Source organism: Rhodnius prolixus, unplaced genomic scaffold (genome assembly GCF_049639745.1).
Source record: "Rhodnius prolixus isolate KJV_2025 unplaced genomic scaffold, Rpr scaffold_7, whole genome shotgun sequence".
NCBI classification, from domain to species: Eukaryota; Metazoa; Arthropoda; class Insecta; order Hemiptera; family Reduviidae; genus Rhodnius; species Rhodnius prolixus.
In genome coordinates this window covers 8,385,538-8,403,205 of record NW_027411582.1, presented here as the reverse complement: position 1 = coordinate 8,403,205, position 17,668 = coordinate 8,385,538, and the positions used below count along the sequence as shown (strand labels likewise).

Here is a 17,668-nt window from a genome sequence, read left to right as displayed (position 1 = left end):
GCAATTAGCAAAAAATATGTATGTATCTGAAATAGAATTTATTTCTATTTACTTAAATAAAAAATTTTTTTGTTCATTTCCTATTTACAGTTACCATTACAATGCGTTGACGTGTGAAGGATGCAAAGGCTTCTTCAGGCGGAGCATCACAAAAAATGCAGTTTACCAATGCAAGTATGGAAATAATTGTGAAATAGATATGTATATGAGAAGGAAATGCCAAGAATGTCGTTTAAAAAAATGTTTAAATGTTGGCATGAGGCCGGAATGTAAGTATATAATTATTAAACATTAAATTTTTGCAATTTTTTTTAACAGTAAATTTTAATTATTACAATTTTTTTCCCCCAAACAGGCGTAGTACCAGAATATCAATGTGCGGTCAAAAGAAAGGAGAAAAAGCTACAAAAAGACAAAGATAAACCAGTATCCACGACAAATGGTTCACCAGAAGCAATAAAATCAGAATCTGAACCTATAAGGGTCAGTTTTTCATCCAGTCTGATATCATTGTTAAAAGAGTCACAAACACTACCACCGGTATTTATACAAAATCCTAATCATTTATTGAGCAAAAAAAAAGATGATTTTATTAGTAATTAAAAAAAAAAATAGTACGTAATTTAAAGTGAGAGGAAGACAAAAAACAATTGACATTTGTAACTACATTACCTAATTATAATAAATTTACTTGAAGGTTGTGTTAGTACAGGTTATGCTTCGCATAAATGTGGTTACAAATGGTAGTAAATATACTAATGTTAAATATTGTGTCCGTTTTACTTGATAACAGACATTCAATACAAGTATTGGTGTTTGTGACAAGTATCAACTCCAAGTATTTTAACTAAGGAGTTTCAGGTAATCTAAATAAGATGTACTGTCCACAAGGATTGTGCACAAAGATTCTTGTGGACAAGGGGTACATGAGTTTTTTTTTTGCTTATTAGTTAATATTTAATGTTTGTTTTTAGTTAAGTGTACCTAGGAGATTATTTTCGCTTCCAAAGGCCATGTGAGATACCCTTTTCAATCTACCTTTTTTGTGCTTTGATATCAAGTTCTTGGATAACCTGTTTTGTTCTTGTGTAGTGAATTAAAAATCCCAATTTAGGCACCAATCTCAAGATTAATCTGTTCCCAAAGCCTTAGTTGTTCTTTAAGTGATCATCATTCCTCATCTGAGATGCAGCATCAGAAAATAATAATAAAGTTACAGAAAAGTGACTTAAATTAGGCGAGGATCAGAATAGAGTAAAATTAACTCTCTATTCCATAAAGTTGGAGGCATTTAAAAGTCTTATTGGTGAAGGAATCTCTTCAAAGCAAGCCAAATCTCTTCAGCACGATTGGCGAAAATGGAGCGATGTTTCTTTATAAGATAAATAAAACTTGTAATGAGCTTCGTTCAGTATGCTCATATGCTTCCTAAGTATCTGCTCAACAGACGCATTTTTCTGGCTAACAGAAGTGTGTGAAGACAAGTGTTTTGTGACTTCAGATCTCTCTTTATCTTATTGTTTTGGCAGGTCCTCTATTGATGAACATCTTCGCTTACTTTGGTCAATGGTGTTACTGCATTAAGGTCTCTATTTACTGTTAATCCAGTTCATATAAATTATTTCTTCAACGCCCTGGGTTTATTGCTCAAATTCGTAGTACTTAACATCTGTTACGTACTGTTTCATCTTAGGAGCCAATTCTTCTGCTCTCTCAAGCTTCACGCTGCCACAACGGAGATGAGTTCAGTAGGATTGATGCTGTATTTATTTATTTACTTATTTTTATCGGTTTCAGAGTTTTAGACTGAATTATCAGGTTTGTGTACTATGCACGTTCTATATCTCGGTTCATCAACAAGATCTTGAAAGGCCAATTGGTACCCTTGTTAAAACAATCATCTTCCAGACAATACTCTACATCACGTTACTAGAATTTTTGTTACATCTTTCTACATAGAGAAAAGTAGAAATGGTGGTTTGGTTGGCTAGTTCGTTTTTCTGATTCAGTCCCTATATAAAATATGTGTGGGATATGGTAGGTCAGCACTTAAGACGTTTCTCTTGATTAGAAAACAACTCAGAGAAGCTGTGTCGACATTCTCTTATGGCGGATAAGTTGCCATAAGCGTACATCGCTCACCTCAGACTCCCAAGGTAGAGAATATACCCATTACCATGCTAACAAAAACGACGCTTTGTTAAACTTTTTCAACTTTTCTTCCATTAAATAATTTTCTAGTTAGATTAATTTAAAGTTTCAAGATTGTAGAAATGCTTCTTATTGGTGCATATTCCCATACGGTTTCTTCAATGATTTCAAATTCTTTTAATTAAAACATTTTTCCTAAAAAAAATCATGTTGTAGTTATCTGCCAAAGCTCCAACTTAGAAATAAGGTTTCATAGAGCAAATGTCAACCTTTAAACTCATTCTGATTTGATCAAAAAACTCATATCACCTGAAATCATCACGATTTCTTTTACTTTAAAAATTTGCTCACTGCTACAATAGTTTGGAACCCACCTTATTCTGAATCATTCACTTATTGATTGATTGCATCATTTTGTTGGTTGAGCCGTGTTATTATTTTTTATAATTATAGTTATTAAGTCTGGTGAGCTCGTAAATATCAAATTCCATCAGTAGAACTCTATTGTGTAATTTAATGGTTCTTAGTTGAACAAATCAATTATAAAAACAAGAAAAGAGATTATGAAACAGAGGAATCACAAGAAAAAAAAAATTATTATATTCAAAAAGGTATTTTATTCAATCACACAACTAATTTACATCATGAAAATTTACAATTAAAAACTATAACTGTTGTAAATATAAAAATTATATTTGATTTAATACTTCATTTGCATATGAAAATCAGAATAGTCACAAAAATAATTTTATTTTATTACTACATAACGTCAAAATTTTATAGTTTATTTTCCATTATTTGAAGGACAGTTGCCGACAACTTGAACTAGAAAGTAGAACTTGACCTCATTTTGTTTCTTCTTGTTGCTCTTCCATCGGCGCTACTCAGTCCGCCACTCGGACCTATCTTCTTTCTTTGCTTCCAACTCATCCTTCTCCACGTCATCTGTCCAAATCAAGTGGCCTCCTAGCTCCTCTTGGTTACTTTTCCAGTAGGTATCTGGGAAATCTCTTTGGTCCTAACCTTCCCACATTTCCTAGCCACCAGTGACTACTTTTTTCGTTTGGTTTCAAAAAAAAACAGATCCTTTAAAAAAAAAAGCACCACAGATTACACAGTAGTTCATACACTAGACTACATGACGTAAGAAATACTGATAATAAAAATTTAAAAAAAAAGAAAAAAAAACAGCTTTTTGTGACTTACCATGTCTTACATTTGACGAGATTTCTTTTGCTATGAAATAATACATTTAAATTCCAGGTCTCATGAGGGCTGCCTAACAGCATCCTGTAAAATTCTTGAAATCAAAAAAGAATAAATAAGAAAACAGTCTAATAAGAACAAAGAAAAGTATAAACCTATTATTCTGTTACATTATTCCGAAAACTTCATTATTAAGAGAATTAATAATTTTGTTGAATCAACATTCAAGAATAATTATGTAGTGATACTGATTGCGAAATGACGTCTAAATTATTTGTGAATAGAGTGGGAGCCAGGAAGATTTTTATTACAATCATTAATCATTAAAACTAGGACAGGGTAACCAATGATAGTAATATCTCGGTTAGGAGCTACATCTAAACTGGTAGTCTCTCATTTATAGAAGCCAATAAAATATTTGTTAATTTTCTTTTGCTTTTGCCGGGTTTATAGTTTTCTTTTATGCTAATGTGCTGCTTTAAAAGAGTTTATTATTATTTTAAAGTACTCCTAATTCGAAGTTTGTTTTCAGTGAAAATGATGTGATCCCTTTAATTTAAAAATTAAAATTTAAAAAAAGCAATGTTGATTGAATTAATTCATCCATAATTACAGAGGGAAGGTGAGATGGCCAGTAAAGTACCAGTGAATGGTGTAAAACCAGTCAGTCCTGAACAAGAAGAACTTATACATAGACTTGTATATTTCCAAAATGAATATGAACATCCTTCTGAAGAGGAAGTTCGCAAAATTGTAAGTAGAATTATAATTTTTAATTTTTTTTTTTATTAAATATACATATCTAGCAGGAGATATTCTCGCTGAATTCTTGGTTTGATCATCCCCTAAGTGATGAGGGCTCATCGATGATTTTTTTATGTATTCGTCACAGTATGTTGTGTTCTTGCTAAGAAGTAAGTGGAAGAAATGTAATCGTGTCAAAGATTACGAGGTTTCAACGAAAATACTTATTTTGGGGTTTCCTGGACATCTTGTCCAGGCTTGTACATCTCAAACACTTTCTCAGGCTTGTAAATCTCAATAAGCTCTTTGTATACTTGGAATACTTAACTAATCTTGGTTAGTTGAAATTCCGTTTTGGTACTGTTGTCGTTTCTATTGATAGAAATCCGTTTCCAGGACGAAAAACATTATGACTGAGATATTTCCACATTATCTTGAAAATGATTGCAACGATTTTCCTTACACTCCCCGTATCCTCCTAAAAAGAGCTTAAATGTCCATCACTTTTATTTAAAACAAATAAACTCTCTTGCAAATTGATAACAAGCAGAACTAATGCTTTGTTCTAAAACTAATTTAGTAAAAACGACATTCCAAGATATTGCAGGATTTAATTTTAAACTAAAGATCGTTAAGTGGAATATAAATTCACAGAAGAGATTCTGCAGTGGACGTATTGGAAATAAATTTACTGCTGGCTGCAATTTATAGGTGTTTAGATGATATAAATGTTTTGAAAGAAAAGAGCCACCAGTCAGAGCTTTGCTACTCGTTGTGCCAGTGAACCCTTCACTCCAGTGCCATCCAACATATTTAACCGAATGGATACTGATTTAAATCGAGTTTTCTGCGCTTGGAAGCTTCAGGAATAACCGCTTCTTGAGATCAACACATATCCTCATCTCAGTGCTTCCAAAGAGGATATATCCTCCTCAAATATGGCTATTAAGTTTGACAGGTAGTCAACTAGAATGGAAGTTATGCTAGTGTCTGCTATTTCCGTATTTGGGAAAGTGCTAATATTTTTCTCTCTTCAATGAATTAACTGTTTTAAAAAAAAAATCAGCTACGTTTCACCGAAAAAAGTTTTTCGGAACCCTAGAAAAAAAAAATATATATATATAACTTCAACAAAATCATCGAAATAGTTCCCTCAACTAGTCCACAAAAAAATAATAATAACCACTGAAAAACAATGATTGGCTTCAAAAGTGATATCTTCTGCTCGTCACACTTTTATCTAATTAATTTTTGTTAAACACTTATTAATCAGAAAGTTGACTAACTTCTAGATGACTTTGCAGAACGCTGGTAACGACGATGAAGAGCAAAGTGATCTCAGGTTTAGGCATATTACCGAGATAACCATATTAACTGTTCAATTAATCGTTGAATTCGCTAAACGTTTACCTGGTTTTGACAAACTACTTAGAGAAGATCAAATTGCACTATTGAAGGTAAGCACATAACAATTTATATTAATTTACTTTTATAACAATAATTGAACCTTCATGATATTCCTAATGATAGTAACAGTAGTGTTACCTTCGTGCTTAAGTGTAGTCACATGCTGTGCATGTGTTAATAGTAAATATGTTTCAGGCTTGTTCAAGTGAAGTAATGATGTTGCGAATGGCTAGGAGGTACGATGCCCAATCTGATTCAATATTATTTGCAAACAATCAACCATATACCAGAGACTCGTACAGTATGGCCGGTATGGGTGATGTGGTTGAAGATTTGCTCAGGTTTTGCAGGCAGATGTTCAACATGAAAGTGGACAATGCTGAATACGCCTTGCTTACTGCAATTGTTATCTTTTCTGGTAAGATCGGTTAAAAACTTGAGTATAAGTGAATTTGTTTTCGTTTTTATTTAATCTTATAAATACGATAAATTAGTTGTGATAGTTTCAGGTGGAATTAAAGTTTCATTTCTAGTATTTGTTTATAATTAAGAATATTTTGAATGAAACTATGCTTAAATAGCTGATGTGTCTTTAGGAAATTTAGGGTTAATTACTTTAGATCTGTAAAAGATTTGAAATTATGCCTCTTAAAAACAATCATTTCGAGTTATGTATTAACATTCGATTCATCTCCTATGATTCATCTTCAGTTCTTATTATTCTCTTATGTTTGTACGTATATATTTAAGAGTAAATTTTTACATATCCATGTATATGTTGTAAATTTTGGCTTATCCAAAATTCGATCTTTAAATTTGTTCCAACAATATTATTTCATTACCTTTGTGAGACCCACCAATCATTTAGATACAAATTATTATTTTATAGTTTATTATGAATGACCGTCTTCAAATTTATAATATGGACAGACCAGGGATCAAGCTTTTATTTTAATTATTATTTGTGATTAGTATCTCTGCTATTTGAGATATATTTGTAATATATCTCTGCTATTACTGTTTATTATTTTTGGTGACTGAATAATAGTTTCAATAGGATGAAAAATTAATGCCAGTTTCAGTCATTATAAACTTTATTATGCCGATAATAGTGACTGAAACTGGCATTAATTTTTCATCCTATATCTCTGCTACAGTATATTATCTTTAATTTTTATCTATAAAGAAATATTTGTTAACTTTATTGAGTTAGGAATATTTGGTTTTGATCTTTATTTTTCGTTTTTTGTTTATAATTTTTTTATTTTAGATTGTGTTAAAACTGTATTCTTTTTTTAACTTTTGCTGGTTTAGAGATTTCCAACAGTTAGGTCTTTAAATCAGTATTAACTTGGAACTATTTCTTCTTTATGATTGATCCTTTAAGGTGCTGCTTAGGAGGAACAATGTTATAGTCTATTAAACTTGTTTGTATAAATTGACTACATACTTATTTCCTATTAAATACCTATTTCTCTATTAAAATTATCTTTACCGCACATTATCTTATGGTTAGCGGGGGCCAGATTCAATGATGTTTGAAAAAGTCGTTGCGGTCAGTATAAAATTGGATTTGGCTCTCGGGCCGCAGATTGCACATGCCTGACTTACGAGTCTACAAAGATAGTTGTTGATTAAACCCAACTACTTTGGGTTTAAGTTCGCATCTTGTTGTTGTAACTGATGTTAACATCAGTTAAATTGATAGTGTGTTTAATTGGGTGTTCCCTTTCCTCCTAGTTGCCCTAGTAACCACCTGGAGAAAACCCTTAGTAGGAGAAGCGTTCTCTTTATAAGTAGGATGTTTTAAAAGAAGAAATGAATTCTATAGAATATATTCTATGTGGTTTTCGAAATTTTTTTTTCAAATACAGCTGCAATGATTTTCTTTAAAATAGGAACTGAAATTTTCTACATACATTTCTAATCATTTTGATTTGACAATTTCCTTGCGATATATTGTGGAGTACTTTAGAATCTTGAGATTGAAGTTGTGATTCAGTTTGATTTTACTACCTTCTACAAGTTCAAGGGGCAGAAAAAAGTTAGGGATTCGATCTTCTTAAAACAATTTTTGTTAGAAAAAAATTATAATTTTTTCTTTTGTATTTTTTATTTTTCAGAACGTCCTTCATTAATAGAAGGCTGGAAAGTGGAAAAAATTCAAGAAATCTATTTAGAAGCACTAAAATCCTATGTAGACAACCGGCCGAAACCAAGGCCTCCTACGATTTTCGCCAAACTTCTGTCAGTTTTAACTGAATTACGTACACTTGGAAATCAGAATTCAGAAATGTGTATATCATTTAAATTACAAAATAAGAAATTACCACCGTTCCTAGCTGAAATTTGGGACGTAAATGCCTGAGATGATAATAATAATATATATACATATATATTTTTTTTTTTTGTTATATAAATAATTAAGGAATATTGTAAAATGTTTTAATTAAGAAAAAAAAAAAGCAAAAAGCAAAAAAATAAGAACACCAACAAAATTGTTACTGATCTTACTTTTAACTGAAATTAATTTTTAATTATTATTATTATTTTAAGATTAATTATCGGCCTTAAAATTCTGTCCTACCCTCCATTATTTGAAATGTTTTAAAGGTTATTTTATTTTAGACAAATTTCTTTTCTCTCCAGAAAATGGAAAAAGGCTCATCTTTGTACTTACAGCGATTTGTAAATAGTATCAATAATGTTGACGATAATTGCTGAATTGTACGAGATATTAATCTCTATTTTTTTTTTTTTTTGTTTTGTCCAAATTCTCTTAGTCAAAACAGAAAGAAGCATTGCGATCGTGTTTTGCGATTAAGATTTTTTTTGTACTGGAGATACAAGTTTTAAGAAACACTGGATATTAAAGGCGGTGGGGATTCTTTTTTATTGCTTTCCTTACATCAATATGTTACGGGAAGTTCAGACTTTGATTTTTCCGTTTAGTACTTTTTATTTTCCTTTTCCAATACTTTCGTTTTGGCCGAAATCATCCAATCGGAAAAAAACGACTTTATCTATTTTCTGTATTACGAATGCTTTTTAAAGGTCCTTTCACTTCTAATGTGTCACAAACCAAAAAAAAAAAGAAACAAATGTACGATCTTATCAGCTATGTAATATTAAAGTGTAATTTTGGGTGAACCAGAATTGTAATATACTTTACTTGGATGATAAATCCACTATTCTGGAAAACAGAATAAATCTTGACACTTTCCATTGCTATATTTTTGATTCGTGTTATTAGTAGCGGCATGAAGTCAATTAAGAATAACCAAATTTCAGTAAAATTCTGTATCATTACACAAAAATTTATCGCCAAAATTGTAATTATTGAAGTAAGGGAAGGCGCCCCCGTCTTGTATCACACCTGATTTATTTTTTATTTTCCCCCTACACAAAATAATGCATCCCCCCCACCAAAAAAAATTGTATTTTAAAAATGTTATGTTTGGCCTAAAAAGTTTTAAATTTGAGCCTAATTTTTTTTAAAACAAAAAAGGAGAGTAAGAAACGTTATTTTTAAAAAAAAATAAATACAGACAAAAGGAATAATAACCAAAATAAAGTAAATAAATAAAATAATATTTCATTAATAAATAAGTAAAAAAGACACATCCCTTTTTTATCTATCAAGAATAAAAAGGGATAAAAGTAATTTTTCGTTTTAAAGAATTTAAGTTGCTTTTGGAGAGTACTTAATAATTAAAAAGAAAGCGTTACCTTTTTACTTTTTCTTTTTACTTTTTTTTTTTTTTTAGATTTACTAATTTTGTGTAGAATTTTTTTAGAAAAACAAACCCGTCAAAAAATAGCATTGTATTATTTTATTTGGCAAAAAAAATGGGTTGTGCAATTCTCTTCGTTAATTTTTTAAAAAAAATTTCTTTTTGTACAGTTAAAAGTTAATTAGTAAAAAAAAAAAAAATGTTAAAAGTTTATATTAAATGTTTAAAAAAAATGGTAATAAAGATAATAGAAATTGTAAAAAAAAAATCTGAAAAAAGCAAAAAATAAAATAAAATCAGCTAGGCAAGTAGTAATTACTAAAGAGCACACCAGATGGCAATAATTTTTTTAATTTCATTTTTTGAAAACCAAAAAAAGAAGCAACGAAGTGTTTTTGAAATTTGCTTTTCTTTTTTAGAAAAATATAATCATTCATTTTTTTTTATTCAGCTCTTGGGACTCAAAAGATTTTTTTGAAATGAAATGAAATGAAAGCCATTTATTAAATCATTTAAATAATACATTTAAATATTTAAATCAGCTAGCGCTGTGGCTCCCCTAAGGGTAATTGGAGTTGCTAATCATTAAAAATAAAATTTATCTGTTCTTAGTTCAAATCAAATAATCTTCAACATAAATGTACTTTTTTTTTTTCTTTTTTTTTTTTTTAATTCAAAATTATTTAAATTTATATAGTCTTAATAAAATAGTTTAAAAAATATTAACTTACACAAAAATACTAATTTAAACAGAATTTTACAATTTCAGAGGTTATCATTTTTTATTTTATTTACATCTTTATTCACACAGAGTATTACACTAATAGACCAACATATTTTAATTTAATTATTTTTGCTTCTAATTATTTTAATTTTCACCGAATTTATTGCTAATATTTTGTATTGTTTTTACTTCTCTTGTGGGTAGCCAGGCTTCAACATATATTGCGCTCATTCTCCTCCATTCTGCTCTGTCAAGGGCGACTCTCTTCCATGCTACTCCGCCGCAGCATTTCCTCATCTCGTGATCCCATTTTATTTTAGGTCTACCCCTCTTTCTTTTTAAACCCAGGGGGGGGCACCATTCCAGTATTTTCTTGGCCCATCTGCCATCCTCCGAACGCACAATGTGGCCAGCCCATTTCCATTCAAAAGATTTTTTTAAATAAAAAAAAATAAAGTGTAAGTTTATAGATTAAAAAAAAAACATTTTAGCAAAGGTAAAATACAATATTTTCACTTTTAATGGTCTCGTAAAATAAGTGAACAGGTGTACTAAAATCAAATTGCTGGTTCTCTTTGTTAATAAATGTCATAATTTCCTGTTAGGTATGTATTAATTTATAATGTTAAAAATAAAAATGATTTACTTTCTTGGATTTAAAGATAAAAGTGAAAAATATTCCTCCCCCCCCCCAAAAAAAAGTTTAACAGGCCAAAATTCAAATTCTCAATTACCTTTTTGAACTGAAAATTTAAATCAACTTGAACTATAAATTTTTTTAAAAAATTTGAGTCCCTTGGGTAGATCAAGAAAAAAAAAAAAATTCATAGTAAGGTTGTGAATATTTACACTCACATAAACAAAAATCTTATTTTATTTTCTTTCGTATTTAATCTTAATTAATTTTTAAAAAACCCTTAATAAAAAAAAAAAAATGTGTTACTTTCTTTTTGACTTTTTTTTTTTTTACAATTGGCTGTGAATATATTTTATCTGTAATGTGTACAAAAAAAGAAAAGAAAAAAAAAGTATAATAAATAATTATTACAAAAAAAAAAAAGATGCTATGTTGAGTATAAAAAAAAAAAAATAATACAGAAAAAAAAAAGTCTGTATTATAAAATCCATTTATTGTCCAATTTTAAATTAATTTTTTCAATTTTCAATTGAATTTTTATTTTTCTTTAATGACTTTTCTAGAAAGTATTTATTTTACAGAATATATATATATATATATATTTAATTATAAATAAAACTTTTCTTTTTTTTGTGTGTGTGTGTAAATAGAAAAAAAGATAATGTTTTTGTGAATATATTGGAGGATTAAGAAAGAGAAATTGGGAGAATAGAGAATTGATCGTATGTGAGAGAAATGAAAAGATTAATGCCCTTTTTTTTTCTGGTACCTCTCACTGGTGAGATTAACTCTTTTTTTAAAAAAAATTTAGTAGAACTAATTATTAAATTAATAATGTGTGTATATATTATAAATAATGTATGGATTTTACTTTATATATGTATAAATTTATATATATATAGAACAATTTTTTTAGATTTTAGATAAATTTAACAATAATATATTTGATTTTCTTTTTTTTAAATAAAAAGAAAAATGAAGTTTCTGTGTTTTTAAATAATAATTATAATAAATTATACAATAAAAAGTATATTAAAAATCAGAAGACTGGCACATAATAAAAAAAAAAAGATTTAAAAAAATAAAAATAATGAAAATTTTAGTAAAAAAATAAGTTTTTCTTTTTTGTCAGGTATCCGGTGCCTTTTGATGTGCACCGCTCATATAAAATACCGTACATCATTTTTCTTCTTCAATTTCTTATTATGTTTATTTAAATTTCTTTTAATTGTTATTTTTTCAATTTAAAGGTACTTTCTCATCTAATGACCGAATTATTTACAGTTCGTGAGGAATCACTTCATTTGATGGGTTGATAACTGAGTGAGAGAAACGAACTCTGTCCCTTTTAAGGATGTGATTAAGAGATTTACTCCGTTCACTCTTAAATGTATTTAAATTTTCAATTGCGGTGGACTTATGTACTAAAAAATCCTTATTAAGGATATAATTAGTTTTTCCCATTTTAAATCGTAATCCATGGCCATTACATGGCATTTATTTTTATTGTCAATTCATTCCAAAAAACAAAAAAAAACATTTTCGTCCTAGTTTTTGCTAAATTTTGGTTTTTCCATCAATTATTTTTAGCATAAATTCTGCTTACATCCAAAGTTTTTGTAAATTAATTGCAACTTTAGATGGACCAATGTGGCCTACATTTGTCGTCTCTTTTAATCTCATCTTTACTTAATCTGAAACTTTAGGATGGAAGATTTGCGGAGGAATCGGTCAGATAAAACAACTCGGTCTTTTGGCTAACGTTTCGACAAATATATATTGTCCTCTACAGGGGCTCTGGATATTACAAATACAATATCCAGGCCCTGGAAGAGGACAATATATATTTGTGGAAACGTTGGCAAAAAGACGAGTTGTTTTATTTGACCGATTCCTCGCAAATCTTCCATCCTAAAGTTTAACAATTTGCGGTCACGAAAACTATATATTCATATTTAATCTGAAACCTTTTTTGGGGGCCTTTTTAATTTTTTTTTTTTTTTAAAGGAGCTGAAAATTCTTGCTTAATTTTTTTCCTAACTTTATAAATTTTTCTTTTATATTCACTTTACAACTATTTCTCTTTAATTCCTGTTGTTAATCCTGTTGTTAAAAGCATGGTTCACGACTGGCAGCGCGGTAACCATTAGTAATTGGAATTTTGAAAAACTGTCGCTTAAAAATGATAGGTCATTACATAAGCAAGTACCTGTAATTAAATGTAGCAAATTTAAATTGTTTTAAAATAATTTACGATTTCAACGAGCAGAATGCAAAACGTTTCTTAAAAAATAAAAATTAAATAAAAACAAATTTATGTGTATATATATATACTGGATAAAGCTGATTTGCTCAGGTGCTATGTTATGTGCAAAACTTTTAAAAATAAAACAGTAGTTAAAAAAAAAAAAAAATTGTAAAATAAATTAAAAAAATTCATAAAACTAATAATTAATTTAATATATATATATTGTAATTATTATTAAAACAAGAAAATATATATATATATATTAAGAATTAAAATTATATGTGAATTTAAAAAAAAAAAATGGATTATTTGATTAAAAAAAAAATCTTTTTAAGTAAAAATTAAATTAAAAAAATGGATATAACCGTCCGATGAAATTTCTTTTAATTAAAGTTTATTTCTCTTATATTTTATTTTTATTTTTCTGGTTACTCTGTCAATTAGATAATTTGTTTTATTTATTTTAGTTTCCCTTATTTATTTATTTTTTTACTTGCTAAAGTTAGGTCGAGAAAAGCCGTATTTACTTTATCAATGAAGGGTTTTTTTTCGTGAATGGCAACACTAAAAAAAAATAATTGCTATTTATAATATTTTAACAGATTTGTGGATAAGGTTTGTCCCAACATAAAGCCAGAACAAGAGTTTTTTTTGCTCCATATTAATTGCTAATTTGATTTGTGATTGTCATCTGCATGCATGCGTAATATTGGGTACTGAATCTAGCCAAATGATGGGGACCTTTAAAGGTAAGTGTATCTGTTTATAGAATGTGGGTATTTGTTAAGAATATTTCGGGAAAGATGCCGTTGAGCAAAGGAGTTTGCTCTTGTAAATACAGTAAACCGCAAGTAGTTGCTCTAATCTACTTCCCTAGGAGAGTTTTGATTAATTTCGTATTGTTTTTAAGCTCAAGACTGTTCCACTTCAAATAACAGTTAATTTGAATATCTTTTAATTGGAATACAAGTGAAAACATTTTGGAACATATGATTAAGCATTTTTTCTGAACAGCTGTGTCCTACATATTGTGCTGCAACCTTCCAGGTTCTACCTTCTCCTAACTGAAGTCTTCCTTTACTTCATCAGCCTATTCAGGAATTCAGGTCTCTCCAACATTACCATGAAATTAAATCAAAGTAGTTCAGTTTTTTTTTTGTTTTTTTTTTCAGGTATTTCACAAATTTAATGGCTAAAGTTTTTTACTCATTCACTGCACTGATTTAACCTTGTATTGGTGCAACTTTTTTACAACGGGATAATTGAAGTTCAGAAAAGAAAATAAACGTTGGTCATTGGTCTATTGTGAGATCTGCTTAAATATTTACTGCACACAACTTGAATCACTCATTGCTTAGAAGCTTGGGCAACTCCCATTAACCCATCCCATGATTATTTGGATTACTGCCACTTTTATGGACTAAGTCCCAGCTTGCTGAAGGTAAATAATTATTTTAATGCATGAAATACAAATAAATCAAAGAAAAAAACGACTATAAAACTGGTTAAGCAATAGCATGGAGTTGGACAAACCTTTCTGTTTTAAAGCCTCAAAAGATTGCATACCACTTTTTTATTAATTTCCTTTATAAACAAAATTTCGTATTTTTTATGAACTAAAAAAGTAATTTTCTTGTTTTAAAACAATTCCCAATTATTAATTTGGATGGAACGTGAATTAAAGAATAAAGATTAACACAAGTGCTGTAAAGTGAAACACGAGGAAAAATATTAGGCTGAGCGAAGGGGCCATTAAATTATTTATTTTTTTGTTTAAATTAATCATTTATTTCAATTTAAAAAAAAGAGAGAAAAAAATAATTCTGTCAATTTTTGGGATAAGGAAAACAATGGGCGCATAAAGACTGCTTTTCAAATGTGAGAATGAATGTTTAAGAGATTTGTTGTACAAAACTGAATAAAACATTAAGATTGTAATAAAATTAAAATAATTTGAATAATGGATTATAATTAAAAAATAAACAAGAGATGTTGTATAAATAATATTTTATTTAATTTTCTCTTATTGACTGAAACTCCTATTTGAACAAAAAATAGGAGACAAAAATATCTCTTGTTTGCAAAAAAGTTGTTTTATGGGTGATCTGAGAAAAATGAGTGCATTCTTGAGCATTAACTGATTGGTAATAAGTATTAAACATATGCCCCTGAGTAATTTACTCATCCAAGAGTGAGCAAAGTATTTGGAATTAAAGTTATGCGACAATACCAATTTCATTGCGGCTAGTTTTACATAAATAACGGCAGTTAACACTGAAATTAGTAGCCATGTAGATAAATTAATTGTTGGAAAGCAATTTAGTAAATCTTTCTGCTGCAAAGAATGTGAAATAAAGGGTCAGCTGGTCCGAAGTTATAATAGATGTGATTTGGCTATCTCATGTTGATGTATGAAGATAGACAACCCAAAAAAGGGCTCTTACATCGACAACTCATGAATGATAAATATAGATAAGCCTGAGAGAAGTTGTTTAGTGGACATAAGAGAGGAAATGGCCGGTAAGGAATTGCGGAGAAAACTGAATTTTATTTTGTAAAAACCACCATTATTGATTGACGTGACATAAGTTGTAGAAAGAAGCGTTTACTTCTTATATAATTTTTTTGAGAATCAAGTACAAGAAACTGAAATCTCTCCTACTTCTTTTTTTCATGGGCAATTCCAATATTTGGCGGCTATTGAATCCAACTATTTTTTGTTCTGTTTAACTTCCAAGTTCCAAACTTGTATTTTAACCGACTAAGAACTACTTCAATAATCTCTTAACCGGCGATTTCCGACAATCTCTTAAATTTCTAGGGTTCACCAGAATTAGCGTAAAAATTACTACTGAGATTTTGGTAGAGAGTATGAAACTTAACACTAGATACTTGGATGGCGCTAGAAGATAATTACGGAGAGCGAGTAAACAGATAGAAAGAGCAAAAGTCTGTTGAGCAAAAGTAAATGGTTAAGTGGGCACCAAATTTTTATGGGTACATACTCGAAGCAAATGAACATTATCGTCACTAAATTCAACGCCTCTTAAGTTTATATACTCATTTTATTCTCTCATATCACCCATTGATCTAATTTATTTTGATTTTATTGTGGAGTAGTGCTAAAAATAATAATAACTCATATAAAACTACTCTCGCATATAATAACTTAATATTTCATCGTTTTTTAGCCTTATTAATGTTTGTACATTTGCAGATAATTATAATGAATTTTTTTCCTATTTGTAGAAAGATTAAACCAAAAAATAGATCCATTCAGCACATATTTGTTTTATTACAAAAGTATGATAAAATGTATTATTAAAAAACAAAAATTCACTTTGTCTTTAAATGTTTTTGTATGTATTAACAAAATGGGAAGACTTTTTATTTTTTTTTTTAAAGTTGTATTTGTAATTAAAAAAAAATTAAAACTGCCAAAAGAAAAAAAAAGAATTCATAAAAAAACAAAGAACATTCGTGAAACTTATTTTAAAAAACAAGAAACTGTTATAAAAATCCACAAAAAGGGTCATTTTAATTGTGTTAAGGATAAAATAACTACACTACTAATCTAAAGATTTTTTTTTACATTTATATATAATGTTCAAAAAATGATGTGTTCTTAAAATAATTGTTTGTAACTTTGTAGAATTATTAGTGGTTGGCCAATGGGTGTAATTTTTTTATTAAATTTTTTAGATAATTTTTTAAAGCCTTTTAAACCTTCTAGAGGTTTTGTTTTCCTGTGAAATTAAATTCTTTTACAGGATTTCTGGCCCTAGAACCTGGTGGGTAGTTTGTTTTGTATTAGGAGGCGTTGTACCATTGTTGAACTCTAATGCTCACTGAGAAAGAGCCAAAATATGGATCTGAAGGGGGAATAATGAATCCACTCTTAGAATGAGCCGAAATATGGATCTGCAAGGGGATAATGTATATCCCCATGACCAAAATCGGAGGCTTTGTACTATTGTTTCTCTTGACAAAATGAGGGAAGTGCAATCCAATAGAAGGTGCACTGAGAAGTAAGTTCCCTGCTCAGTTTTATTATTTTTTTTATGAGAGAATTTACCTTCTTAACGGTAACATTCCTTTGTATTTCTAAAAAAGACGTTAACTGGTTTATGCTTCTAAGTAAAACCTAGCAACCATCGCGCGTACCATGATTTCTGAGCCTCTTTAAAGTACAACATCATTTTATAGAACCCTAAATGATTTTGAGTTATTGGCCACCATTGATTAGAAAAAAATATTAGTATGTGTGTAATCAGCAATTCTATATTAAATAATGTAAAAATAATTAAACAAAATAACTGTCCACCTCACTGCCAAGTAGATGGCCACAACACTGCCAAACAAGAAATTATGATCGTTGAATAATTACTCGGCATAAAAAAATACATCGAATCGGTATTTTCCAGTGACGCGAAAAATTAACAAAAAAGAAAAAGAAAATTATTTTCGTAATGATCCTTTTTGTGTGATTTTTTCCTCCCCCAAACAGTAAACAAAACTTTTACAATTATTTTTTCTTTAATATTTTTGGAAAATTGTCCCTGAGTTTCCACCCAACCAAATTGAAACAAAAAATTAAATTGTTAAAATTAAATTAAAAAAAAACAAAAACTCTCTCCTAAAACTCATCCTTTTTTTTAATTGATTCTTCTTCTTTATTGAGATGTAAACATAGACTTGTAAAAGTGGCTTAAAAATATTTTAAAATATAATAATTATAACTAAAGAAATTTAATACGTAGTGAATAAATAATATACTGTTTTTTATTCTCTGTGCGATTATTGTCTGTTGATAGTAA

The 17,668-nt window shown here is 28.9% G+C and overlaps 1 protein-coding gene across 7 annotated transcripts in view; it reads left to right on the top strand.

Annotated features, from left to right (window-relative positions):
* The window catches only part of EcR (Ecdysone receptor), a 310,735-nt gene extending 293,501 nt beyond the window's left edge, over nucleotides 1-17,234 (top strand). For 2 of the 7 annotated variants that reach the window (XM_074113808.1, XM_074113806.1), the window contains 6 exons: nucleotides 91-269; nucleotides 356-483; nucleotides 3,973-4,110; nucleotides 5,394-5,558; nucleotides 5,704-5,926; nucleotides 7,632-17,234. In XM_074113808.1, coding sequence (XP_073969909.1) covers nucleotides 91-269; nucleotides 356-483; nucleotides 3,973-4,110; nucleotides 5,394-5,558; nucleotides 5,704-5,926; nucleotides 7,632-7,876 — 1,078 coding nt within the window. In that variant the 3' untranslated portion in view covers nucleotides 7,877-17,234. Of the gene's footprint in view, nucleotides 1-90; nucleotides 270-355; nucleotides 541-3,972; nucleotides 4,111-5,393; nucleotides 5,559-5,703; nucleotides 5,927-7,631 lie in introns of all 7 variants that reach the window. The other 5 variants (XM_074113805.1, XM_074113803.1, XM_074113809.1 and 2 more) reach the window with 3 other exon arrangements.
* The last annotated feature ends 434 nt before the right edge of the window (nucleotides 17,235-17,668 follow it).